Genomic DNA, 18,665 nt, shown 5'->3' on the forward strand with positions numbered 1-18,665 from the left:
AAGAAAGTAATTGAAAATAGTTACGTTTTTAATGAAAAAATAAATTGAGTTTTGCAATTTATATCAATTAAATTTGTAATGAAATCAATTAAAAAATTAATTGATTAATTAATCCATTTAAAACTCTAATTGATACAAATTTTTTTTGGTGATTGAAGACATTTAAAGTTGTTTGTTTTCGTTAAGCGAAGTTTCTTTTAATTCACTTGTGTGTGCATTACACACAGGATAGTCCATGACTCGTATTAAAAAAAAATATAAAATCTGATATTAGCTACTACATTATTTTATTTAGATGAGACCTAAATAATTTATGTGGATGTAAGTAGCAGCAGAGTATTTCACCACTGTGTTATCACAATGGACTGAGCTTTAAGCAAAATGCTGCCCTTTACCTATCCAGCAAAAAAGCGTAGCCCAAAAAGTAGTGAAAATGTTCTTTTTGGATCCGGAAGTGGTGCAAAATTAAGGTGTGATTCGAATTCAGTGTTTTGGATGTAAATTAAAAAAATTTTGTAATATTTACCAAATAAATAATTTTTATAATTTTTTATGATTTTTAGTGCTTCCTAATGCTTGTCTGAAGCGTTTGACCTCAAATATTTTACAAAAAATTGCAAATTTTCTAGACTGGATTTAGCATTTTTTTCGACAAAATTTTAATAATTTGTACCAATTTATCGTAATCGGTTTTTAACCTATTTGAGACAAAAAATGTTAAAATTACTCATTAAAAATATGAGTTATGAAAAGCGAGTTATAAAAAATTGTATTAAAATAAATTCCTGCGTAGTTAAAATAAAGAACATCTTTGGATGGACATTTTTGAAAACAACAAAAGTTGAGCCTTTGGAACCACTTCCAAATGTTTTTGCTGGGTAAACAAACTTGAGCTCGTTTTTTAATAAGTGTGACATCCTTCCACAAGATATTTTAAGTAGTTAGAAGTTGGCAGCAATAATCTGTTAGGATTTTTCAATCAAATACAAAGCTATAGCTATATATTTAGCTATCATGTATAGTTTTCCAGATATACTTTGCATCACTCCGTGTCAACTACCATTTGATATATGTAACTCATATTTGACATAATTCAGAAAAGAAAGTCATTATATGAAAATACAATATTTTTCAAAGAATAAAAATTCTTTCCACCTTCAAAAAGAATTCAATATTTCTCAGCCATACTATTGCAAATGATGGATCTGGATGCTAATTTATCATGTGATGATTTTTTTCCTACGGATTCTTCAACAGATTCTTCCAAAACCAATGGAAAGAACTACCCACTTCGCAGGGGCACTTTAAATGAAGCACAATCAAAACCTTCTCCAAATGGCTCAGAATTGAATTGTCCCTCCATGATTCTATCGAGCTCAAGCTCCTCATCGATAGGCAGTGAATTTTTCAATCAAGATTGTCGTCAGCAAAACTTGTCAAAAGCCTTTCCACCAAATATTGGCTATGAGGTGGCCTTGGCCAAATCGATACTGCAACAATTTAGCAGCATAAGTGGAGATAATCTGTAAGTGAAATATTCCATCATCGTGCATCATGGATGGAATTTAAAATTTTTAGATTTCTTTAGGTTTGATCATCTATCGGATATCATAAAACGTGTCATTGATGAACGACCTCCCAATGTAATCGACTTCTTTGAAGAGTTTAGTCGAAATGTTCGTGAACAAAAGTTACATTTGCCGGAACGTTTTCCTCCAGATGGTGTTTACCAGGAGAATCGATTATACAAAATAGCCAAGAAACAATTGATGTCCATGAAATTACCCTCGACCACAAATGCTACTGAAACTCTCTCACCCGATGAAGAGTTAGAAGAGGAACGAACCAATGCGGAAGATTTACAACTGGAATTGAAACAGAAATCCCAGGATCGTTTCTCCATATTCTATGATCGTGTTCAGCATTTGCAATTCTATTGGAATCAATGTGGTTTTAGCATTACCCCAGAAGATATCTTCCAATTGGCCTGTGCTATGAATCGTTTGCAGACACATCCTTCTATACGTCAATGTCGTTTTTGGGGAAAGATGAATGGTCTTCGAGCTTCCTACTACATTGTGGAGGCTCTTTTGACAAATGATGAAATTGATTCCAGATATATGCAAATGCAAAAAGAAATTCTAGAAGGTCAATGGACAATGCCTGAAATTACCATAAAACTGCCTTCTCCCATTGGGCCAGAGTTAACACCGGGAGCAATGGGTTGGGATAATTATCCCATAGATGAATTGCAAAAGATGAGACCCCAAGCTGATCCCATTCCTCAGGTTAAAGTGGAAGAGCTCTTCGATATACCTCCAGAGCCCATTGGAAGGGGAGTTAATCGTTTTTCTTATTTCGTAGTTAATTCTCTCTCGGATGAATGGATAGAGTTGCCCATATGTACTCCTAAACAAATTCGAATTTCTCGTCAAATTAAGAAATTCCTAACTGGGGATTTGGAAGCCGATGTTGTATCGTATCCTTGCTTTCCCGGCAAAGAGAAACATTATTTGAGGACCATGATAGCTCGCATTACAGCTAGTACCGTTATAGCTCCAAAGGGATTTTATCGTCGTATGACTACATCAGAGAAACGTTTATTCGATGGTCTGATTGATAATGAGGCCGATGAAGAAGATGATGAAAGCGAAACTGAGGATGAAAATGATAATGATACAATACCAGGTGAAGGAGAGGAAGAATCATTGCAAGGAATTCCGGGTAAGATATGATGATAGCATCCAGATTACTTGTCACAAGATCGGTTTTTTAATTAAAAATTTTCTATAGAAAACACAATTTTGACACAATTTTCTAGAGAAATAAAATTTTGAGAAAATTTTCTAGGGAAATAAAATTTTGATAAAATTTTCTATAGAAATACAATATTGACAACATTTTCTATAGAAATAAAATTTTGACAACATTTTGTAAAGACATAAAATTTTGACAAAATTTCATATAGAAATACAATTTTGCCAAAAATTTTCTATAGAAATACAATTTTGCCAAAAATTTTCTATAGAAATAAAATGTTGACAAAATTTCCTATAGAAATAAAATTTTGACAAAATTTTCTATGGAAATAAAATTTTGACAAAATTTTTTATAGAAATAAAATTTTGCCAAAATTTTTTATAGAAATAAAATTTTGACAACATTTTCTATAGAAATAAAAATTTGACAACATTTTCTATAGAAATAAAATTTTGACAAAATTTTCTATAGAAATTAAACTTTGACAAAATTTTCTATAGAAATAAAATTTTGACAAAATTTTCTATACACATAAATTTTGACAAAATTTTCTATAGAAACAAAATTTTCTATAGAAATAAAATTTTGACAAAATTTTCTAGAGATATAAAATTTTAACAAAATTTCATATCAAAATAAAATTTTGACAACATTTTGTAAAGAAATAAAATTTTTACAAAATTTTTTATAGAAATAAAATTTTGACAAAATTTCAAATAGAACTAAAATTTTGACAAAATTTTCTTTAGAAATAATAAAATCTTTTAAGATATAAAATTTTAACAAAATTTCATATCAAAATACAATTTTGACAAAATTTTCTAAAGAAATAAAATTTTGACAAAATTTTCTAGAGATATAAAATTTTGCCAATATTTCTTATAGAAATAAAATTTGGACAAAATTTCTAAAGAAATTAAATTTTGACAAAATTTTCTATAGAAATAAAATTTTGACAAAATTTCCTATAGAAATAAAATGTTGACAAATTTTTCTATAGAAATAAAATGTTGACAAATTTTTCTATAAAATAAAATTTTGACAAAATTTTCTATAGAAATAAAATTTTGACAATATTTTCTATAGAAATAAAATTTTGACAAAATTTTCTATAGAAATAAAATTTTGACAAAATTTTATATATATATATAAAATTTTGCCAATATTTCTTATAGAAATAAAATTTGGACAACATTTTCTATAGAAATAAAATTTTGACAACATTTTGTAAAGAAATAAAATTTAAAAAAAAAAATCTATAGAAATAAAATTTTGACAAAATTTTCTATAGAAATAAAATTTTGCTAATATTTCTTATAGAAATAAAATTTGGACAACATTTTCTATAGAAATATAATTTTGACAAAATTTTCTATAGAAATAAAATTTTGAAAAAAATTTCCGTAGAAATAAAATTTTGACAAAATTTTCTATAGAAATAAAATTTTGCCAATATTTCTTATAGAAATAAAATTTTGACAAAATTTTCAATAGAAATAAAAATTTTTGAAAAATTTTCTATAGAAATACAATTTTGTTGTTTTTTTATTTCAGCTTAAAACCATACATTGACTAAACTACAAGAGTAGCTTAACCAACAGAGGAAAAGAATGTTTGTCAAATTTATTTGGGCAAAGCCCTATAGACTGCAAGATGGTTGGATGGACGCACGTTTCGGAATTACCACATTCCTCATCAGCATCCTCTACTTGCAGCAAAACTATCAACCAATTATCAGAATAAATTCAGGCAGTTTATTAAACCCAACAAAAACCACACTTGAACCCTCCGAAAAAAGGTTTTACATTGATAGCCGGCTTATGCCGAAATAAACTCGAAACAAACATATCTCTTTTCCTATGCCACTGTCAAATCATCGATTTGAATTCACATGGCTGGGTTTATTTTGAGCGTGCCTCCTCTTCTTTTTCCATTTGTTTTGTTTTGTTATTGTTGGTTTTGTTCTTTAAGCATTGTTGTTGTTTTTTTATTTCAGCTTAAAACCATACATTGACTAAACTACAAGAGTAGCTTAACCAACAGAGGAAAAGAATGTTTGTCAAATTTATTTGGGCAAAGCCCTATAGACTGCAAGATGGTTGGATGGACGCACGTTTCGGAATTACCACATTCCTCATCAGCATCCTCTACTTGCAGCAAAACTATCAACCAATTATCAGAATAAATTCAGGCAGTTTATTAAACCCAACAAAAACCACACTTGAACCCTCCGAAAAAAGGTTTTACATTGATAGCCGGCTTATGCCGAAATAAACTCGAAACAAACATATCTCTTTTCCTATGCCACTGTCAAATCATCGATTTGAATTCACATGGCTGGGTTTATTTTGAGCGTGCCTCCTCTTCTTTTTCCATTTGTTTTGTTTTGTTATTGTTGGTTTTGTTCTTTAAGCATTGTTGTTGTTTTTTTATTTCAGCTTAAAACCATACATTGACTAAACTACAAGAGTAGCTTAACCAACAGAGGAAAAGAATGTTTGTCAAATTTATTTGGGCAAAGCCCTATAGACTGCAAGATGGTTGGATGGACGCACGTTTCGGAATTACCACATTCCTCATCAGCATCCTCTACTTGCAGCAAAACTATCAACCAATTATCAGAATAAATTCAGGCAGTTTATTAAACCCAACAAAAACCACACTTGAACCCTCCGAAAAAAGGTTTTACATTGATAGCCGGCTTATGCCGAAATAAACTCGAAACAAACATATCTCTTTTCCTATGCCACTGTCAAATCATCGATTTGAATTCACATGGCTGGGTTTATTTTGAGCGTGCCTCCTCTTCTTTTTCCATTTGTTTTGTTTTGTTATTGTTGGTTTTGTTCTTTAAGCATTGTTGTTGTTTTTTTATTTCAGCTTAAAACCATACATTGACTAAACTACAAGAGTAGCTTAACCAACAGAGGAAAAGAATGTTTGTCAAATTTATTTGGGCAAAGCCCTATAGACTGCAAGATGGTTGGATGGACGCACGTTTCGGAATTACCACATTCCTCATCAGCATCCTCTACTTGCAGCAAAACTATCAACCAATTATCAGAATAAATTCAGGCAGTTTATTAAACCCAACAAAAACCACACTTGAACCCTCCGAAAAAAGGTTTTACATTGATAGCCGGCTTATGCCGAAATAAACTCGAAACAAACATATCTCTTTTCCTATGCCACTGTCAAATCATCGATTTGAATTCACATGGCTGGGTTTATTTTGAGCGTGCCTCCTCTTCTTTTTCCATTTGTTTTGTTTTGTTATTGTTGGTTTTGTTCTTTAAGCATTGTTGTTGTTTTTTTATTTCAGCTTAAAACCATACATTGACTAAACTACAAGAGTAGCTTAACCAACAGAGGAAAAGAATGTGAATTCAAATCGATGATTTGACAGTGGCATAGGAAAAGAGATATGTTTGTTTCGAGTTTATTTCGGCATAAGCCGGCTATCAATGTAAAACCTTTTTTCGGAGGGTTCAAGTGTGGTTTTTGTTGGGTTTAATAAACTGCCTGAATTTATTCTGATAATTGGTTGATAGTTTTGCTGCAAGTAGAGGATGCTGATGAGGAATGTGGTAATTCCGAAACGTGCGTCCATCCAACCATCTTGCAGTCTATAGGGCTTTGCCCAAATAAATTTGACAAACATTCTTTTCCTCTGTTGGTTAAGCTACTCTTGTAGTTTAGTCAATGTATGGTTTTAAGCTGAAATAAAAAAACAACAACAATGCTTAAAGAACAAAACCAACAATAACAAAACAAAACAAATGGAAAAAGAAGAGGAGGCACGCTCAAAATAAACCCAGCCATGTGAATTCAAATCGATGATTTGACAGTGGCATAGGAAAAGAGATATGTTTGTTTCGAGTTTATTTCGGCATAAGCCGGCTATCAATGTAAAACCTTTTTTCGGAGGGTTCAAGTGTGGTTTTTGTTGGGTTTAATAAACTGCCTGAATTTATTCTGATAATTGGTTGATAGTTTTGCTGCAAGTAGAGGATGCTGATGAGGAATGTGGTAATTCCGAAACGTGCGTCCATCCAACCATCTTGCAGTCTATAGGGCTTTGCCCAAATAAATTTGACAAACATTCTTTTCCTCTGTTGGTTAAGCTACTCTTGTAGTTTAGTCAATGTATGGTTTTAAGCTGAAATAAAAAAACAACAACAATGCTTAAAGAACAAAACCAACAATAACAAAACAAAACAAATGGAAAAAGAAGAGGAGGCACGCTCAAAATAAACCCAGCCATGTGAATTCAAATCGATGATTTGACAGTGGCATAGGAAAAGAGATATGTTTGTTTCGAGTTTATTTCGGCATAAGCCGGCTATCAATGTAAAACCTTTTTTCGGAGGGTTCAAGTGTGGTTTTTGTTGGGTTTAATAAACTGCCTGAATTTATTCTGATAATTGGTTGATAGTTTTGCTGCAAGTAGAGGATGCTGATGAGGAATGTGGTAATTCCGAAACGTGCGTCCATCCAACCATCTTGCAGTCTATAGGGCTTTGCCCAAATAAATTTGACAAACATTCTTTTCCTCTGTTGGTTAAGCTACTCTTGTAGTTTAGTCAATGTATGGTTTTAAGCTGAAATAAAAAAACAACAACAATGCTTAAAGAACAAAACCAACAATAACAAAACAAAACAAATGGAAAAAGAAGAGGAGGCACGCTCAAAATAAACCCAGCCATGTGAATTCAAATCGATGATTTGACAGTGGCATAGGAAAAGAGATATGTTTGTTTCGAGTTTATTTCGGCATAAGCCGGCTATCAATGTAAAACCTTTTTTCGGAGGGTTCAAGTGTGGTTTTTGTTGGGTTTAATAAACTGCCTGAATTTATTCTGATAATTGGTTGATAGTTTTGCTGCAAGTAGAGGATGCTGATGAGGAATGTGGTAATTCCGAAACGTGCGTCCATCCAACCATCTTGCAGTCTATAGGGCTTTGCCCAAATAAATTTGACAAACATTCTTTTCCTCTGTTGGTTAAGCTACTCTTGTAGTTTAGTCAATGTATGGTTTTAAGCTGAAATAAAAAAACAACAACAATGCTTAAAGAACAAAACCAACAATAACAAAACAAAACAAATGGAAAAAGAAGAGGAGGCACGCTCAAAATAAACCCAGCCATGTGAATTCAAATCGATGATTTGACAGTGGCATAGGAAAAGAGATATGTTTGTTTCGAGTTTATTTCGGCATAAGCCGGCTATCAATGTAAAACCTTTTTTCGGAGGGTTCAAGTGTGGTTTTTGTTGGGTTTAATAAACTGCCTGAATTTATTCTGATAATTGGTTGATAGTTTTGCTGCAAGTAGAGGATGCTGATGAGGAATGTGGTAATTCCGAAACGTGCGTCCATCCAACCATCTTGCAGTCTATAGGGCTTTGCCCAAATAAATTTGACAAACATTCTTTTCCTCTGTTGGTTAAGCTACTCTTGTAGTTTAGTCAATGTATGGTTTTAAGCTGAAATAAAAAAACAACAACAATGCTTAAAGAACAAAACCAACAATAACAAAACAAAACAAATGGAAAAAGAAGAGGAGGCACGCTCAAAATAAACCCAGCCATGTGAATTCAAATCGATGATTTGACAGTGGCATAGGAAAAGAGATATGTTTGTTTCGAGTTTATTTCGGCATAAGCCGGCTATCAATGTAAAACCTTTTTTCGGAGGGTTCAAGTGTGGTTTTTGTTGGGTTTAATAAACTGCCTGAATTTATTCTGATAATTGGTTGATAGTTTTGCTGCAAGTAGAGGATGCTGATGAGGAATGTGGTAATTCCGAAACGTGCGTCCATCCAACCATCTTGCAGTCTATAGGGCTTTGCCCAAATAAATTTGACAAACATTCTTTTCCTCTGTTGGTTAAGCTACTCTTGTAGTTTAGTCAATGTATGGTTTTAAGCTGAAATAAAAAAACAACAACAATGCTTAAAGAACAAAACCAACAATAACAAAACAAAACAAATGGAAAAAGAAGAGGAGGCACGCTCAAAATAAACCCAGCCATGTGAATTCAAATCGATGATTTGACAGTGGCATAGGAAAAGAGATATGTTTGTTTCGAGTTTATTTCGGCATAAGCCGGCTATCAATGTAAAACCTTTTTTCGGAGGGTTCAAGTGTGGTTTTTGTTGGGTTTAATAAACTGCCTGAATTTATTCTGATAATTGGTTGATAGTTTTGCTGCAAGTAGAGGATGCTGATGAGGAATGTGGTAATTCCGAAACGTGCGTCCATCCAACCATCTTGCAGTCTATAGGGCTTTGCCCAAATAAATTTGACAAACATTCTTTTCCTCTGTTGGTTAAGCTACTCTTGTAGTTTAGTCAATGTATGGTTTTAAGCTGAAATAAAAAAACAACAACAATGCTTAAAGAACAAAACCAACAATAACAAAACAAAACAAATGGAAAAAGAAGAGGAGGCACGCTCAAAATAAACCCAGCCATGTGAATTCAAATCGATGATTTGACAGTGGCATAGGAAAAGAGATATGTTTGTTTCGAGTTTATTTCGGCATAAGCCGGCTATCAATGAAAAACCTTTTTTCGGAGGGTTCAAGTGTGGTTTTTGTTGGGTTTAATAAACTGCCTGAATTTATTCTGATAATTGGTTGATAGTTTTGCTGCAAGTAGAGGATGCTGATGAGGAATGTGGTAATTCCGAAACGTGCGTCCATCCAACCATCTTGCAGTCTATAGGGCTTTGCCCAAATAAATTTGACAAACATTCTTTTCCTCTGTTGGTTAAGCTACTCTTGTAGTTTAGTCAATGTATGGTTTTAAGCTGAAATAAAAAAAAAACAACAACAATGCTCAAAGAACAAAACCAACAATAACAAAACAAAACAAATGGAAAAAGAAGAGGAGGCACGCTCAAAATAAACCCAGCCATGTGAATTCAAATCGATGATTTGACAGTGGCATAGGAAAAGAGATATGTTTGTTTCGAGTTTATTTCGGCATAAGCCGGCTATCAATGTAAAACCTTTTTTCGGAGGGTTCAAGTGTGGTTTTTGTTGGGTTTAATAAACTGCCTGAATTTATTCTGATAATTGGTTGATAGTTTTGCTGCAAGTAGAGGATGCTGATGAGGAATGTGGTAATTCCGAAACGTGCGTCCATCCAACCATCTTGCAGTCTATAGGGCTTTGCCCAAATAAATTTGACAAACATTCTTTTCCTCTGTTGGTTAAGCTACTCTTGTAGTTTAGTCAATGTATGGTTTTAAGCTGAAATAAAAAAACAACAACAATGCTTAAAGAACAAAACCAACAATAACAAAACAAAACAAATGGAAAAAGAAGAGGAGGCACGCTCAAAATAAACCCAGCCATGTGAATTCAAATCGATGATTTGACAGTGGCATAGGAAAAGAGATATGTTTGTTTCGAGTTTATTTCGGCATAAGCCGGCTATCAATGTAAAACCTTTTTTCGGAGGGTTCAAGTGTGGTTTTTGTTGGGTTTAATAAACTGCCTGAATTTATTCTGATAATTGGTTGATAGTTTTGCTGCAAGTAGAGGATGCTGATGAGGAATGTGGTAATTCCGAAACGTGCGTCCATCCAACCATCTTGCAGTCTATAGGGCTTTGCCCAAATAAATTTGACAAACATTCTTTTCCTCTGTTGGTTAAGCTACTCTTGTAGTTTAGTCAATGTATGGTTTTAAGCTGAAATAAAAAAAAAACAACAACAATGCTCAAAGAACAAAACCAACAATAACAAAACAAAACAAATGGAAAAAGAAGAGGAGGCACGCTCAAAATAAACCCAGCCATGTGAATTCAAATCGATGATTTGACAGTGGCATAGGAAAAGAGATATGTTTGTTTCGAGTTTATTTCGGCATAAGCCGGCTATCAATGTAAAACCTTTTTTCGGAGGGTTCAAGTGTGGTTTTTGTTGGGTTTAATAAACTGCCTGAATTTATTCTGATAATTGGTTGATAGTTTTGCTGCAAGTAGAGGATGCTGATGAGGAATGTGGTAATTCCGAAACGTGCGTCCATCCAACCATCTTGCAGTCTATAGGGCTTTGCCCAAATAAATTTGACAAACATTCTTTTCCTCTGTTGGTTAAGCTACTCTTGTAGTTTAGTCAATGTATGGTTTTAAGCTGAAATAAAAAAACAACAACAATGCTTAAAGAACAAAACCAACAATAACAAAACAAAACAAATGGAAAAAGAAGAGGAGGCACGCTCAAAATAAACCCAGCCATGTGAATTCAAATCGATGATTTGACAGTGGCATAGGAAAAGAGATATGTTTGTTTCGAGTTTATTTCGGCATAAGCCGGCTATCAATGTAAAACCTTTTTTCGGAGGGTTCAAGTGTGGTTTTTGTTGGGTTTAATAAACTGCCTGAATTTATTCTGATAATTGGTTGATAGTTTTGCTGCAAGTAGAGGATGCTGATGAGGAATGTGGTAATTCCGAAACGTGCGTCCATCCAACCATCTTGCAGTCTATAGGGCTTTGCCCAAATAAATTTGACAAACATTCTTTTCCTCTGTTGGTTAAGCTACTCTTGTAGTTTAGTCAATGTATGGTTTTAAGCTGAAATAAAAAAACAACAACAATGCTTAAAGAACAAAACCAACAATAACAAAACAAAACAAATGGAAAAAGAAGAGGAGGCACGCTCAAAATAAACCCAGCCATGTGAATTCAAATCGATGATTTGACAGTGGCATAGGAAAAGAGATATGTTTGTTTCGAGTTTATTTCGGCATAAGCCGGCTATCAATGAAAAACCTTTTTTCGGAGGGTTCAAGTGTGGTTTTTGTTGGGTTTAATAAACTGCCTGAATTTATTCTGATAATTGGTTGATAGTTTTGCTGCAAGTAGAGGATGCTGATGAGGAATGTGGTAATTCCGAAACGTGCGTCCATCCAACCATCTTGCAGTCTATAGGGCTTTGCCCAAATAAATTTGACAAACATTCTTTTCCTCTGTTGGTTAAGCTACTCTTGTAGTTTAGTCAATGTATGGTTTTAAGCTGAAATAAAAAAAAAACAACAACAATGCTCAAAGAACAAAACCAACAATAACAAAACAAAACAAATGGAAAAAGAAGAGGAGGCACGCTCAAAATAAACCCAGCCATGTGAATTCAAATCGATGATTTGACAGTGGCATAGGAAAAGAGATATGTTTGTTTCGAGTTTATTTCGGCATAAGCCGGCTATCAATGTAAAACCTTTTTTCGGAGGGTTCAAGTGTGGTTTTTGTTGGGTTTAATAAACTGCCTGAATTTATTCTGATAATTGGTTGATAGTTTTGCTGCAAGTAGAGGATGCTGATGAGGAATGTGGTAATTCCGAAACGTGCGTCCATCCAACCATCTTGCAGTCTATAGGGCTTTGCCCAAATAAATTTGACAAACATTCTTTTCCTCTGTTGGTTAAGCTACTCTTGTAGTTTAGTCAATGTATGGTTTTAAGCTGAAATAAAAAAACAACAACAATGCTTAAAGAACAAAACCAACAATAACAAAACAAAACAAATGGAAAAAGAAGAGGAGGCACGCTCAAAATAAACCCAGCCATGTGAATTCAAATCGATGATTTGACAGTGGCATAGGAAAAGAGATATGTTTGTTTCGAGTTTATTTCGGCATAAGCCGGCTATCAATGTAAAACCTTTTTTCGGAGGGTTCAAGTGTGGTTTTTGTTGGGTTTAATAAACTGCCTGAATTTATTCTGATAATTGGTTGATAGTTTTGCTGCAAGTAGAGGATGCTGATGAGGAATGTGGTAATTCCGAAACGTGCGTCCATCCAACCATCTTGCAGTCTATAGGGCTTTGCCCAAATAAATTTGACAAACATTCTTTTCCTCTGTTGGTTAAGCTACTCTTGTAGTTTAGTCAATGTATGGTTTTAAGCTGAAATAAAAAAACAACAACAATGCTTAAAGAACAAAACCAACAATAACAAAACGAAATACAATTTTGCCAAAAATTTTCTATAGAAATACAATTTTGCCAAAAATTTTCTATAGAAATAAAAGTTTGTCAAAATTTTATTTCTATAGGAAATTTTGTCAAACTTTTATTTCTATAGAAAATTTTTGGCAAAATTTTATTTCTATAGAAAATTTTTGGCAAAATTGTATTTCTATAGAAAAATTTTCGAAAATTTTTATTTCTATTGAAATTTTTTCTATGGAAATAAAATTTTGACAAAATTTTAATAGAAATAAAATTTTGCCAAAATTTTTTATAGAAATAAAATTTTGACAACATTTTCTATAGATATAAAATTTTGACAACATTTTCTATAGAAATAAAATTTTGATAAAATTTTCTATAGAAATGAAACTTTGACAAAATTTTCTATAGAAATAAAATTTTGACAAATTTTGACAAATTTTGACAAATTTTAGAGATATACAATTTTAACAAAATTTCATATCAAAATAAAATTTTGACAACATTTTGTAAAGAAATAAAATTGTGACAAAATTTTCTATAGAAATAAAATTTTGACAAAATTTCAAAAAGAACTAAAATTTTGACAAAATTTTCTATAGAAATAATAAAATCTTTTAAGATATAAAATTTTAACAAAATTTTATATCAAAATACAATTTTGACAAAATTTTCTAAAGAAATAAAATTTTGACAAAATTTTCTAGAGATATAAAATTTTGCCAATATTTCTTATAAAAATAAAATTTGGACAAAATTTCTAAAAAAAATTAATTTTGACAAAATTTTCTATAGAAATAAAATTTTGACAAAATTTTCTATAGAAATAAAATTTTGACAAAATTTTTTTAGAAATAAACTTTTCTATAGAAATAAAATTTTGACAAAATTTCTTATGGAAATAAAATTTTGCCAAAAATTTTATTAGAAATAAAATTTGACAAAATTTCCTATAGAAGTAAATTTTAAACAATTTTTAAAAATTTATTTCTATAGAAATAAAATTTTCTACAGAAATAAAATTGACAAAATTTTCTATAAAAAATTTGTAAAACAAGATGTTTTTTTCGGTAGTATTTTGGTAAACTTTCCCCAAATTTTGGCAATATATCTTTGACTCGAGTAGCCACCGTGCTTTCAAGGGACATATATCATGCCTATGATCTTCATACCCAACTACATACAATGGGAATGTGTATTTGTTACCTCTTATTTAATTCCATTCCATCTTCCAGATAACGATGTTGTTCTTCTGAAGAATGAAAAATATAAACCTCTCCCGTTGGCGAACCTTAATCTTGTCTCGCAATGGGTTCATGTAAGACCAAATATCTTGCCTCAAGGACGAGTTTTATGGTTTGATGAAGAAAAAGCTAAACTTGATAGACAAAAAGAAATCAAACGTTTGGAAAAATTACGAAAAGCCGAAGAGATGGGTCTGGAGGAAGATGAAGGAAGTGTTGAGAATGAATCAAGCGAAGAGGAAGAATCTCTTGGAGAGGAAGAAGAAGAGGATGAAATAGTTCCCTTACAAGAACTAGGACCTGCGATATTAACATCCTGTTCTATGGATCAATATCAAGAGGTCTCAGTTGCTTGGGTTGGACGTTATACCAGTAATTATACTAATCGAAATGAACGTCTATTGCTAATGAGATCAAATATTTGGCCTGGTGCTTATACCTTTACCTTTGATCGAATGTGTGAGTCCATTTATTTGGGTTGGGGTCATAAATATATGGCTCGCAATATAGCTTGGCAACATTTGCCACCATTTGCGGATGAATTTCCCCATAATGCCATGGATTTCGTAGAAACCAATGATCCGACTGTTGAAATGGAAGATGCTTATTATCAGAGTTTATTAAAGCGAGATCTACAAATCTTAAATCTAGATGAAAATTTAAGTGATTATGATAATGAATCAGATGATGATGATGATGAAGACGATGATGATGATGAGGAGGAGGAATAAGACTGTATAATGATCATCATGTTGCTGAACATATTGCAACAAATTAATTGTCGCATCATATTGCACATAAAATTTAAACATGTTTCCTTAACCTAATCAATTAACAAACGAATTGTAGCACAGTTTCATGCAAATTCATCAAAATATTACTTTTAACTGGATCCCTAATTTTAACTATGGACTAAAATAGTTTTTCTTATGAACTAAATAAAAAAAAATGTTTTTATACAATTTCTTCGTTTATGTTGGGCCTATTGCTTACTCTTTATTAATAACACTAGTTTACAAAAAAAATGCATGTACACTTGATGAAAATCAACTTTTCTTATGTATTTTGAGCTGCTGAATTCAAAAAAATTTTAAATTGAAGAGCCATGAAGAGATATTTTTTAAATATTTTATACTTTTCTGGCGGAAAAGGTCAATTGTAAAATACGATTTTTTGAAAATTTTGACTTTTCGCATTGATATTTTTTGAACCACTTCGTCCTCCTATTACCTTTCATTTAAGTACCAACAACGTTATAATCGGACATTTCTAACTCGAGATATATTGTGTTTAGAGAAAAAAGTGCGAAAATTTAAAAATAACGGGATATCTCAAAAACTGTTCCATAAAAAATTTTGAAAAATTTTTTTTTTTCGAATTCAGCAGCTCAAAATACAAAATACAAAAGTTGATTTTCATGAAGTGTACATTTTGAGTGTAAACTAGTGTAATGGTGAGAACATAGCTTTTCTATAGCAATAAAATTTTGACCTAACTTTCAATAGAAATACAATTTTTGGCAAATATTTCTATAGAAATACAATTTTGATGAAAATTTCTATAGAAATAAAATTTTTACAAAATTTTCCATATAATTAAAATTTTGACAAAATTTTCTTTAGCAATAAAATTTTAACAAAATTTTCTATAGCAATAAAATTTTGGCAACATTTTCTATAAAAATAACAATTTTCTATAGAAATAATATCTTGACGAAATTGTCTATAGAAATAAAATTTTGACAAAATTTTCCATAGAAATAAAATTTAGATAAAATTTTCTATAGATATAATATCTTGACGAAATTTTCTATAGAAATAGAACATTGACGAAATTTTCTGTAGAACTAAAATCTTGACAAAATTTTCCATAGCAATAAAATTTAGACAAAATTTTCTATAAAATAAAATTTTGACAAAATTTTCTATAGAAATGGAACATTGACGAAATTTTCTGTAGAACTAAAATCTTGACAAAATTTTCCATAGAACTAAAATCTTGACAAAATTTTCTATAGAAACAAAATTTTGACAAAATTTTCTATAGAAATAAAATTTTGACAAAATTTTCTATAGCAATAAAATTTTGTCAACATTTTCTATAAAAATAAAAATTTTCTATAGAAATAATATCTTGACGAAATTTTCCATTGAAATAATATCTTGACAAAATTTTCCATAGAAATAAAATTTTGACAAAATTTTCTATAGAAATAAATTTTTGACACAATTTTCTTTAGCAATAAAATTTTGACAAAATTTTCTATAGCAATAAAATTTTGGCAACATTTTCTATAAAAATAAAAATTTTCCATAGAAATAAAATTTTCCATAGAAATAAAATTTTGACAAAATATTCTATAGAAATAATATCTTGACGAAATTTTCTATATAAATAAAATTTTGACAATTTTTTCTACAGAAATAAAATTTTGACAATTTTTTCTATAGAAATAAAATTTTAACAAAATTTTCTATAGAAATAAAATTTTGACAAAATTTTCTATAGAAATGAAACATTGACGAAATTTTCTGTAGAACTAAAATCTTGACAAAATTTCCATAGAACTAAAATCTTGACAAAATTTTCTATAGAAACAAAATTTTGACAAAATTTTCTATAGAAATAAAATTTTGACAAAATTTTCTATAGCAATAAAATATTGGCAACATTTTCTATAAAAATAAAAATTTTCTATAGAAATAATATCTTGACGAAATTTTCCATAGAAATAATATCTTGACAATTTTCCATAGAAATAAAATTTTGACAAAATTTTCTATAGAATTAAAATTTTGACACAATTTTCTTTAGCAATAAAATTTTGACAAAATTTTCTATAGCAATAAAATTTTGGCAACATTTTGTATAAAAATAAAAATTTTCTATAGAAATAATATCTTGACGAAATTTTCCATAAAAATAATATGTTGACAAAATTTTCCATAGAAATAAAATTTTGACAAAATTTTCTGTAGAAATAATATCTTGACGAAATTTTCTATATAAATAAAACTTTGACAATGTTTTCTATAGAAATAAAATTTTAACAAAATTTTCTATAGAAATAAAATTTTGACAAAATTTCCTTCAGACATAAAATTTTGACAAAATTTCCTATAGAAATAAAATTTTGACAAAATTTTCTATACTAATCAAATTCTATAGAAATAAAATTTTGGGAAAATTTTCTATAGAAATAAAATTTTGCGAAAATTTTCTATAGAAATAAAAATTTGACAAAATTTTATATAGAAATAAAATTTTAACAAACTTTTCTATTAACATAAAATGTTGACAAAATTTTATATAGAAATAAAATTTTTACAACATTTCCAATAAAAATAACATTTTGACAAATTTTTCTACGCCAATAAAATTTTGACAAAATTTCCTATAGAAATAAAATTTTGACTAAAATTTCTATAGAAATAAAATTTTGAGAAAATTTTCTATAGAAATAAAATTTTTACAAATTTTCCTTTAGATATAAAATTTTGAAAAAATTTTCTATAGACATAAAATTTTGACAAAATTTTCTATAGAATTAAAATTTTGACAAAGTTTTCGTTAGCAATAAAATTATGACAAAATTTTCTATAGCAATAAAATTTTGGCAACATTTTCTATAAAAATAAAAATTTTATATAGAAATTATACCTTGACGAAACTTTCTATAGAAATAAAATTTTGACAAAATTTTCCATAGAAATAAAATTTTGACAAAATTTTCTATAGAAGTAATATCTTGACAAAATTTTCTATAGCAATAAAATTTTGGCAACATTTTCTATAAAAATAAAAATTTTATATAGAAATAATACCTTGACGAAACTTTCTATAGAAATAAAATTTTGACAAAATTTTCCATAGAAATAAAATTTTGACAAAATTTTCCATAGAAATAAAATTTTGACAAAATTTTCTATAGAAGTAATATCTTGACAAAATTTTCTATAGAAATAAAATTTTGACAAAATTTCCTATAGAAATAAAATTTTGACAACATTTTCTATACCAATAAAATATTGACACAATTTCCTATAGAAATAAAATTTTGACAAAATTTTCTATACCAATAAAATTTTGACACAATTTCCTATAGAAATAAAATTTTGACAAAATATCCTATAGAAATAAAATTTTGAGAAAATTTTCTATAGAAATAAAATGTTGACAAAATTTTCTATAGAAATAAAATTTTCACAAAATTTTCTATAAGAATAAAATGTTGACAAATTTTTCTATAGAAATAAAATGTTGGCAAAATTTTCCATGGAAATAAAATTTACGACTAGGCTGCTTCATTATCTCAATTCATTTTAAATAAAACCAAATAGTTTAAAGTTAATCACAGGTTCTAAATATTTTTTATAGAACAGAACGCTTTTCTTACTTTTATTGTGAAATTAATAATTTTTAATAAATTTTGTTTTTGTTGAAAAAAAAACCCATAAAAGCATCCGTTTTAATTTTCCTCTTTGAGGTTAGCGAACGACCGTGAATAAATGCCATACTTGGTTAATTAAACAAAAGTTGTATGATTTTCACCTAGATAATTAGGCCTGGAATACTGTATTCATGTATATTAAAATAATATATATAAAGTTGCTCAACATGTTGTCAGCAATATAGATACATAACGACAAAATTTTGTTAAGTTAAACATGTTGCATTCACATACCCCAAATACTTAAACTCA

General features: G+C 29.8%; 1 protein-coding gene across 1 annotated transcript; it reads left to right on the forward strand.

Moving 5' to 3' along the window:
* Positions 1-1,104: 1,104 nt before the first annotated feature.
* Positions 1,105-14,918, forward strand: Rsph4a (Radial spoke head protein 4a). The gene is made up of 3 exons (XM_075292602.1): positions 1,105-1,525; positions 1,589-2,724; positions 13,955-14,918. The coding sequence occupies exons 1-3, from the start codon at positions 1,197-1,199 to the stop codon at positions 14,692-14,694; spliced, it is 2,205 nt and encodes a 734-aa protein (XP_075148717.1). The 5' UTR covers positions 1,105-1,196; the 3' UTR covers positions 14,695-14,918.
* Positions 14,919-18,665: the final 3,747 nt, after the last annotated feature.

This window comes from Haematobia irritans, chromosome 1 (assembly GCF_050003625.1).
Source record: "Haematobia irritans isolate KBUSLIRL chromosome 1, ASM5000362v1, whole genome shotgun sequence".
NCBI classification, from domain to species: Eukaryota; Metazoa; Arthropoda; class Insecta; order Diptera; family Muscidae; genus Haematobia; species Haematobia irritans.

What these genes read in the sequence shown, in the direction of transcription:
- Rsph4a (XM_075292602.1), top strand. Translation starts at nt 1,197, where the DNA reads ATGATGGATCTGGATGCTAATTTATCATGTGATGATTTTTTTCCTACG. An exon ending in AGCATAAGTGGAGATAATCT is followed by an intron (nt 1,526 to 1,588) that starts GTAAGTGAAATA and finishes AGATTTCTTTAG; the next exon opens with GTTTGATCATCTATCGGATA. An exon ending in ATCATTGCAAGGAATTCCGG is followed by an intron (nt 2,725 to 13,954) that starts GTAAGATATGAT and finishes TCCATCTTCCAG; the next exon opens with ATAACGATGTTGTTCTTCTG.